We start from the raw sequence: 10,138 nt of genomic DNA, 5'->3' as shown, positions 1-10,138 counted from the left end.
AACCATCACCCCCAATTAGGAGATCCCATAAAAACGCATGCTTTCAAATATGTGTTTTTGAGAGTGAGAGGAAAAGAGAGAGAGGGAGGAATCCAAATATCCTTCTAACGTTTTTCTTCGCATCAGATTTCAAGTCCAAACCCCACAGACAGGGAAAAAAAAAAACCCAAATGAGAAACAGACTTTGGGAAAAGTGGAGATGGTGGTGTTTTGAGGAGGAGAAGGGGGAGGAGGAGGAGGAGGAGAAGGGGGAGGAGGGGGTAGAGCTGAGACTTGGTTTCATATGTCGACCGAGTAATGCACACAGGAGCAGGGAAAGGGAGCCAGGAAGGGAAGAAAAAAGAGGAGGAGAAATAGGGGGAGAGAGAGAGAGAGAGAAGAGGGGGGTGGGGGGTTACGCTTATCGTCTTTTGGACTCCACCACATCTGACAACGAGGCTTTCCTATTCACACACACGGTGGATCTGTACCCGGTAAAGGCTGGAAGGAAAAATGCAGCTGGATTTATGGAGACGCTTCAGCTGTTGGATGGTTAATGCAGTGAGACCGAGGATTTGAGAGCAGAAGCGAGGGGGTTTGGGGGTTTTGTGTGTGTGGAAGAAGCTGAGTGAGCACATTTCAGGAGCTTTTCCAGAGAAAGGACTGAACGGCGACGGGAATGGCCGGAGCCAACTCCAACTTTTACGCAGCGCGGAGCGCGTCCTCGTCTTCCTCTCGTTCGTCCTCTCGTTCGTCCTCTCGTCTGTCCTCGTTTGTCTCCAGCAAATGTGCATTTTGAACGAATACGTGACCAGAAGATGGATTAGGAGCTTGCATTTCTACAGGACTAATCCCCCACCTGGCCTAATTCCTCCTTATTGTTTAGTTTTTCCTTGACGAGCCTTTTTCCAGCTACTTCAGCAACGATGCGCTCGCCAGCAAGCCTGCAGTGCTTCACAGTGAACGAAAAGCAAATGTGTGGAAGTATAAACCCATAAAATGTGCGTTTTGGTGTGTTTATGATTTATACCAAGTAAAATAAGTCGAATAAAAATCATACTTGAGTCAAAGGAGGTTTCATTTCCTTCTTAAATACACCCCAAAGCCACCGGACCGTTATGAAGGCTCCACTTTACTTCTAGCACCCATAAATGACCCATAAATGACCCTGAATTAAGCTGCTCTTTGATGGAGTTTTCCAGCACTCGAAGGCACTGGGATCTGATTTTGGGATTTGCTCTGGGCAGCAGACTGGGAGATAATAACCCCCCTTCCAGCTCGCTACTACCCGCCGTGTCCCGCCTCCAGGCTGAGGGCGAGCAGGCATGCAGCTGAACCGGCCGAGGAGCGCCCTTCTCGGCTACGCGGAGAGCCACGCGTCCTTCTCCAGCCAGTTCAAAACCATGCGCTTCTCCTACCACATCAGCGGGGGGCTGCCGAGCCCCCAGCCGGCTCTACGCCGGAGAGGTGAGTCCTGCGCTGGGTACGGCTCCGCCTGTACGTGGTCTTGTCGTTGTGGAGCTGAATGGATGGATGAAGTGTGTCCTTGCAAGGTCCTTCCTGCTGAAGCTGGGAGATGATTCATCTGAGAGCTGATCAGTTGAAATGCTCAGCATGTGTCTGGTCTTGTTTCAAGGGCACGGAATGAGAGAAGCATGTATTGAAAGGTGAATGTTGTTGGCCTTGGACAGGGCCAGCAATGGGTCAGCAATGCCACCATGGGGTCAGGCGTATGGTTGGATCCAACCATGGTGCAAATGGGCCAGTACGATTGGGCAACCATGTTAAATGTCAGGAATGACCGTTCAGCCAGTCAATGTTCTTCACTAGGTGGATGCTTTGTGATAGGGTCAGCATTGTGACCATGAGGTCAGGTGTATATAATCTGGAGGAATGTCTTCTGCCTTGGTTAAATCCATGGAAATACTCCATTATCCCACAAAAATGTAGTTGTGGTTGGGCAACCCTTTTGGATTTCATCACTGGACGTTCAGGATATGTTCTAGGATGCACTCATTGGAGGCATGGCCACTGTATTAGTTTAACATGTAGCTGAATGTGTTTTTCCCCATTGGACAGGGTCAGCAATGTGACCATGAGGTCAGGTATATCTGCTTTCTCACCTGCCTTGGTTAAATCCAATGGAAATAATCCATTACTCCTAAAAAAAACTGGTCATTACCACCCACAACCCCTTTTTGATGTAATCACTGGACATACAGGATATGATCTATCTCATTGAGGGTTCATTCATTGGATGCACTGTCAGTATATCAGTTCAGCATGTCAGCGTCAGCAATCTGACCATGAGGTCAGGCCTAGCTTTTCTGGACGAATACCATCTCCTTTCTAACCTGCCTTGGGTAAATCCAATGGAAATAATCCATTACCCCCAAAAAGGTTGTTGTATTTGGGCAACCCTTTTGGATTTCATCACTGGACATCCAGGATATGTTCTTGGGTGCACTCATTGAAGGCATGGCCACTATATTAGTGAACTAACATGTAGCTGAATGTGTTTTTCACCATTAGATAGGGTCAGCAATCTGACCATGAGGTCAGGCCTAGCTTTTCTGGACGAATACCATCTCCTTTCTAACCTGCCTTGGTTAAATCCAATGGAAATAATCCATTACCCCAAAAAAACTGGTCATTACCACCCAAAACCCCTTTTTGATGTAATCACTGGACGTCCAGGATATGATCTACCTCATTGAGGGTTCATTCATTGGATGCACTGTCAGTATATCAGTTCAGCATGTCAGCGTCAGCAGTAGCACAGCTTCTCTGGAAGAATACCATGCCCCTTCTCACCTGCCTTGGGTAAATCCAATGGAAATAATCCATTACCCCCAAAAAGGTTGTTGTATTTGGGCAACCCTTTTGGATTTTATCACTGGACGTCCAGTATATGTTCTAGGATGCACTCATTGGAGGCATGGTCACTGTATTAGTTCATCATGTAGCTGGATGTGTTTTTTATTATTGCCCCACTGGACAGGGTCAGCAATCTGGCAGTACATATCTTCCTGGTGGTTTCTCATCTACCCTGGATCAGCTGTTTGATTAATCAGTTTGAACACACATCCACTGTATGTTCTGATTTCAAGACCCCAAATGAGGGAAGGATGCAGGTGACTGCCCTCTGGACTTCCCAGGGCAGTGCCCGCAATATGACAACAGGGTCAAATAAGGAAGACCTTGGCTTTTGTTATCTGTATTGGTTAAATCCTTTCCTTAATCAATGTAATCTGATCTGACTGTTTGGATTTCTTGGTTTGTTGACATGGAGCTCCAGCATATGTTCTAAACAGAGACCTTATTGAGCTGAGCGTGGCAGTGTTATGGCCCTGTCTGTGCATTTTAGGAATGTAGTGCAGGACATACATTGCTGGGAGTGATGTGGCTCCAGTGGAGGCTCAGCATATGTCCAGTACAGTAGTAGGTCTCCAAGCAGAGTCGTCTTAAGTGATCCTGATGCGATTTGTAAATCTAATCACAGGGGTTCCAGAACAGGGCCATGATGGCATTCACGTGGCTCTCTGCTCACAAGTTAAGGACACCAACAAAAGCCCTGGAATGGAACGGCTTTGTCCCTGTGCTGCTCTTCGCTACTCTGCCATGTTTGTACTTCTCTCTCTCTATGTGTGTGTGTTTCTTTGAGACTCTGTCAGTGTGGGGTATTTGCTCAAGCAGTGTGCTGTGAAATCCAATTAAACTCCAGAGAATGGAGCATGCGTCCGAGATGCTGTCTGTCTGTGCTGACCAGCAGATACACAGTTGCCTGTCACAATATAAGCCAGTGCTTTGCTCCAGTGGATTGCTGCAGTGGAGGAAGGGCATGTCTTTAAATTGGCCGTAGAAATGATGGCCTATTGATTTGTGTGGGGTTGTGTGTGCACTGAGCATGTGTAACCCAGGGCACTACATTTAGATACTTAGCTAAGCCTGCACTGTAAATGATGCATTAATCACAGTTGTGATTTGGGGCCTCTATAATTAGTTAATAACACGCTAAGACGAGTCTATTCTCTTCGGCATGAATGGCTGTGCAGCATGTAGGCACAGAGTAGGCTTAACACAAGGCTTTATGTTTGCATACATTTAAAAAGCGAAGCACTGTTAATTATACAGCTGATTTTGACTGCTGGGATTGGTTAACATGCTGAGATCAGTCCGTTCTGTTTGGCAGTGTGTTTGCTGAGTCATACTTCATTCATTACACCAAGCACTGCTGATTGACACTAAGTGTTTACAGGGTTATTTGTTGTTGTTGTATCAAGAATATGCAAATGTCTCCAAAACAGCAGCTTTAATCAACCTTCTTAACATTCAGTGGAAGCCAACGTAGAACGATTGTATCCCAAGTCATTTTGGAGCATTTCTATTGGTTCGTTCGTCATGACATTTGGATACAATGTAATGAACAACTGCCAGCGCAGTAACCGATCACTGTCAATGTCCGTTGAATACGACAAATCGTAGTTCTTCAGGTTCGGAAATGCTTTTGCTGACTCCACATAGACGGACGTTGGAACGTAATGGCTACTTTTAATGGCAATTATCCAGCCATCCATCTTCCTGTCCACTAGGCAAGGTCGTGGTGGTTCCAGAGTCTACCCGGAATCACAGGCCGTAAGGCAGGAATACCTCCTGGACAGGGCAACACTAACATTTTATTGTACATATATGCTCAAATACCGAGAGGCTCCATTTACTTAATAACTAACTTATTATGTCCATAAAATGCTGGTGTCGGCAATCTCCATGAGCTCGCACAAGGCTGAACACTGATCATAAATGACCTGACCTAATGCCGCTACTTTATTGCTTAATATAATATTTGTAATAGAATACAAATATAGGGAAAAATAGAGGGAAAAAAAACATTGGAGCTGCTGAGTATTAAAGAAAACCAAAAAACACTGCAAATAAATGACAAACTTTAATGCTTAATATAATATATATTTTTGTTAATAAATATTGTAGTATATGTCCATACGCGCTATACTAGGCTGGTGTCCAACAAACAGAGGATAAAAATACCATTATTGGAGCTGCAGGCCATTAAAGGAAACCAAATAAATGACCAAAATGAATGCCATTACTTTAATGGTGAAAATAATATTTTCTGTTGATAAATATAGCTGAATATAAAGGCCATTGGCTCATGCCGGGCTGGTGTCTGCATAGTAGAGGTTAATATACCTGTTTTGTAGCTGCTAATCATTCGTGTGTGGTGGCTAATGTTGTGTTTAAGGGCATGTCAGGTGGCAAGGTTCTCCGAGCTGAAACTCGTTCATACATTTTTTTATATTTCTTATATATTTTATTATGCAAAAGAAGTTTGAGTTCATTGTAGATGTTTAAAAATGAAGCTACTATTAGAATTAATGTACAAATTGTACATTATTATTTATTATTAAACAATAAAATAAACACCACTGGAAAGCAGGATAAGTGGTTATTGAGCTCTGGGTTGTGGGTTCAATACCCTCGCTCTGCTAAGCTGCCGCTGTTGGCCCTTGAGCAAGGCCCCAAACCCTTTCTGCTCCAGAGCTGCCGTAGCTTCAGAGACTGCCCCTGCGCTCTGCATATTGCAGTATATAATGGACATAATCTCCTGCAGGGCTGATGTTTGAACAATAGCGGATAAAAACACCCATTTTTACGGCTGCTGACCATTAAAAACCTCACCAGGGGAGCCCACACAATGACTTAATCCTCCTCAGACTCCTCAAATTGGGATCAGTCTCTATAGCCAGCCGTCAGTATTGGGGAGTGGGTTAATCTGTTGTTGTTCCAAAAACATTTTGATCCTCAACGCTTAAGATGAAGCGTAGGCGCCATTCCAAATAGGGTCATGGCGTCTTTTTGACCTCCGAGTGAAAGCAGAATCCCTGAGCCCATATTGCCACACTTTACCCCTAAATCCTATTTTCACTTGCACTAATGGTCAGATATAAGCTTGAGTGTGAGATCAGTGTTGATGGGTTTCATGGCGACTTTAGCAGATAATGTGTTTTGAGTCGGTGCTCTGTTTTGAAAGAGGCTTTGGGATTTTTAGGGGGTTTATTTTTTGCATGTGGGACTATATAAATATAAATAGCACACTCGCCGTACGACCACCCACCACAAACTGACTCTTTAGCCCAATTTGAAGTGTGAAGGGTCTTTTTCTCACAGACATGGACGGGTAGATATTGGAAATACTACTACTACTAATAATAATAATGATGATAATAATATTTAATCCCTAACATTTAATATTTTCTGTTGATAAATATTGCAGAATATAAAGGCCATTGGCTCATGCTGGGCTGGCGTCTGCATAGAGGTTAAAAATACCTGTTTTGTAGCTGCTAATCATTAAAAACAAATCAGTCATTTGTGTGTGGTGGCTATAAAATAATACTACTAGTACCACTACTACTACTACTAATAATAATAATTAATCCCTAATTACATTGCATCTCAGATAACCATAACACTGGTTCCATACTCCATACTGGTAGGTGTCCAGTTGCTTATTAGCACATGTGTTATTGGCTGACCCTGGCCAGGGCCATATTGGTGACTTCAGCAAGTGTTGTTGGACCCAGGTCATGTACACTTCAAAATTAATGCCATTACTTTAATGGTGAATATAATATTTTCTGTTGATAAATATTGCTGAATATAAAGGCCATTGGCTCATGCTGGGCTGGCGTCTGCATAGAGGTTAAAAATACCTGTTTTGTAGTTGCTTATGATTAAAAACAAATCAATCATTTGTGTGTGGTGGCTATAAAATACTACTACTAATAACAATAATAATAATTACAATAATAATAATAATAATAACAATAATACACAATGGTAGGTGTCCAGTTGCTTATTAGTACATGTGTTATTGGGCCATATTGGTGACTTCAGCAAGTGTTGTTGGACCCAGGTAGTGTTCACTTCACTTGTCATTATACAGTATTTCTATAAATAAACACAGCCGTATATTATGACCTTAAGCTCATGCAGAGCAGTTGTGGGTTCAGTTTTGGGGGCTCTCATTGTTCGCTGCTATCTTTGGCAATGCACAGAGCTTACACTATATTTGTCCAAATATTTGTGGACAGCCCTTCTAATGAATACATTCAGCTACTTTAGGCTGCACCCATTGCAGACACTGATGTGCAAATGTACACACACACATACACCGCTTGTCTAGTCCCTGTAGAGAAGTACTGCCAATAGGGTAGGACTCTGGATAACAGGAACCTGTTGGCACCATGGCTTATGCCAAGGGCATGGGCTAGAGGGGTGTAAAGCCCCCCAGCATTGAGCTGTGGAGCAGTGGAAGAACTGTGTTTTCTGGAATGATGGTGGTGGTGGTGCTCCATCCAGTACTTTTTTGGGGGGATGATCCAATATCCTGACCTCACTAATGCTCCTGTTGCTGAATGCAATCCTTCTTCCCTGGAAAGCAGGATAAACTCAGGATGAATACCTTTGATGTTGGAAGAAACTATGAATAAGCTTGTGTCCCAATACTTTTGTCCATATAGTCCATGTTAAGTTGATATAATATACATTATAGATATACATTAGTATCAAAGCAGATTCAGCGGGTCACTGTTCCTCAGTGCATCAGCATCTTCACACAGCGATCACGTTCTCCGGAATTCTTCCTCCTGCTGTTTTGCTGGGGCGAAGGAATCCGGCTGGAATGTGTGTGAAGGATTCTTGGTGGATCTGTAATGTTGTGCAAAAACTTGGACGTGTCTCCTGTTAAATGGGTGTATCTCTGTTACACGGCCTCGCAACTCAAATCGAAGCCACTGCTCCCCTGACTTTCGTCACATGGCGTTCGGAGAGACTCTGTAAAAGAGCCAAACTGTAAAAGCTTATCTCCTGATGGAAATCATGGGTGAATTGCCGTGAGAGAGCAAGAGAGCAATACAAACGGCAGCTTGCTCTCAGTGTTTACGTGTGGAGATTATGACAGCTCGCAACTGAGGGGAGTTCATTGGTCCCTGGCCAGCCACGTCTTGGATGAGCAGGATGTCTGCCTGGCTGAGCGAGGAGAATAACACTCGTGTGAATGAATCTGCAGGCCCTCTGGAGATCTCTGAAGTGCTGTTATGCCCACAGAGTGCAATCTGTGTGTCCATATATAGGGCAGGAATGAAAGGGGCAGTCTCTGGACCGGACTGGCTAGCTCTAAACTGTGAGTTACTTTTGGAAGTCCTGCTGCGCAAACCCGGCCCGCGCTCCCGACCCGTCCGTCTCTTTTATAAATATTTCTAAATGGAGCGGAGAGGGTAGAGTGACTTTGTGGCTTTACAGCCGTGGCACACTGACCCGGCATTCCTGCACAAACACCAACGTTCTGCTGTAGCCTTTATTTTAGAGTGTTTAGAACGAGAACGGCTAAAGCGAATGGACCAGTCTGCAGGAGGGAGAACGTTTTGTAGAGTAGTGTGGATGGGGGCGGGGGGGGTTCTAGAATGTTCTAGAGTGTGAAATGGTAAAAGGTGGAAAACAGTCTAGAACAGTGTAAATGGGGGTTAGTCTAGAACAGTATGGATTGAGAGAACAGTCTGTAAAGATGTGAAGGGAAGAATGTCCTAGAAGAGTGCAGCATTCTACAATAGTGTGAATGATGGAGAATAATCTAGAACGTTGTGAATGAGGGAAAATATTCTAGAACAGTGTAGATGGGGGATAGAACATTCTAGAACAGTGTGATAGGCAGAGAACATTCTAGAACAGTGTAGATGGGGGATAGAACATTCTAGAACAGTGTGATAGGCAGAGAACATTCTAGAACAGTGTAGATGGGGGACAGAACATTCTAGAACAGTGTGATTAGGGGCAGAACATTCTAGAACAGTGAGAATGGGGGCAGAACATTTTAGAACCGTGTAAATGGGGGAGAGAACATTCTAGAACTGTGTGATTAGGGGCAGAACATTCTAGAACAGTGAGAATGGGGGCAGAACATTTTAGAACCGTGTAAATGGGGGAGAGAACATTCTAGAACTGTGTGAATGGGGGAGAGAACATTCTAGAACAGTGAGAATGGGTGACAGACCATTCTAGAACAGTGTAAATGGGGGACAGAACATTCTAGAACAGTGTGAATGGGGGGCAGAACATTCTAGAACTGTGTGAATGGGGCAGAACATTTTAGAACCGTGTAAATGGGGGAGAGAACATTTTAGAACCGTGTGAATGGTGACAGACCATTCTAGAACAGTGTAAATGGGTGACAGACCATTCTAGAACAGTGTGAATGGGTGACAGACCATTCTAGAACAATGTGAATGGGTGGCAGACCATTCTAGAACAGTGTGAATGGGTGGCAGACCATTCTAGAACAATGTGAATGGGTGGCAGACCATTCTAGAACAGTGTGAATGGGTGGCAGACCATTCTAGAACAGTGTGAATGGGTGGCAGAACATTCTAGAACAGTGTGATTAGGGGGCAGACCATTCTAGAACAGTGTGAATGGGTGGCAGACCATTCTAGAACAGTGTGATTAGGGGGCAGACCATTCTAGAACAGTGTGAATGGGTGACAGACCATTCTAGAACAGTGTGAATGGGGGACAGAACATTCTTGAACAGTGTGAATGGGTGGCAGACCATTCTAGAACAATGTGAATGGGTGGCAGACCATTCTAGAACAGTGTGAATGGGGGACAGAACATTCTAGAACAGTGTGAATGGGTGGCAGACCATTCTAGAACAATGTGAATGGGTGGCAGACCATTCTAGAACAGTGTGAATGGGTGGCAGACCATTCTAGAACAGTGTGAATGGGTGGCAGAACATTCTAGAACAGTGTGATTAGGGGGCAGACCATTCTAGAACAGTGTGAATGGGTGGCAGACCATTCTAGAACAGTGTGATTAGGGGGCAGACCATTCTAGAACAGTGTGAATGGGTGGCAGACCATTCTAGAACAGTGTGAATGGGTGGCAGACCATTCTAGAACAGTGTGAATGGGTGGCAGAACATTCTAGAACAGTGTGATTAGGGGGCAGACCATTCTAGAACAGTGTGAATGGGTGGCAGACCATTCTAGAACAGTGTGATTAGGGGGCAGACCATTCTAGAACAGTGTGAATGGGTGGCAGACCATTCTAGAACAGTGTGATTAGGGGGCAGACCATTCTA

General features: G+C 44.3%; 1 protein-coding gene across 1 annotated transcript in view; it reads left to right on the top strand.

The window, feature by feature from the left end:
- The first annotated feature begins 1,292 nt into the window (after nt 1-1,292).
- Nucleotides 1,293-10,138, top strand: part of fgd1 (FYVE, RhoGEF and PH domain containing 1) — a 69,239-nt gene continuing 60,393 nt past the window's right edge. Inside the window, exon 1 of the mRNA XM_072681404.1 lies at nt 1,293-1,446. Coding sequence (XP_072537505.1) covers nt 1,305-1,446 — 142 coding nt within the window. The 5' untranslated portion in view covers nt 1,293-1,304. The remainder of the gene's footprint in view (nt 1,447-10,138) is intronic.

The sequence above is a fragment of the Salminus brasiliensis genome, chromosome 6 (genome assembly GCF_030463535.1).
Source record: "Salminus brasiliensis chromosome 6, fSalBra1.hap2, whole genome shotgun sequence".
NCBI lineage: Eukaryota > Metazoa > Chordata > Actinopteri > Characiformes > Bryconidae > Salminus > Salminus brasiliensis.
The sequence above is the reverse complement of the archived record's forward strand: the minus strand, read 5'-3'. Positions and strand labels throughout refer to the sequence as shown.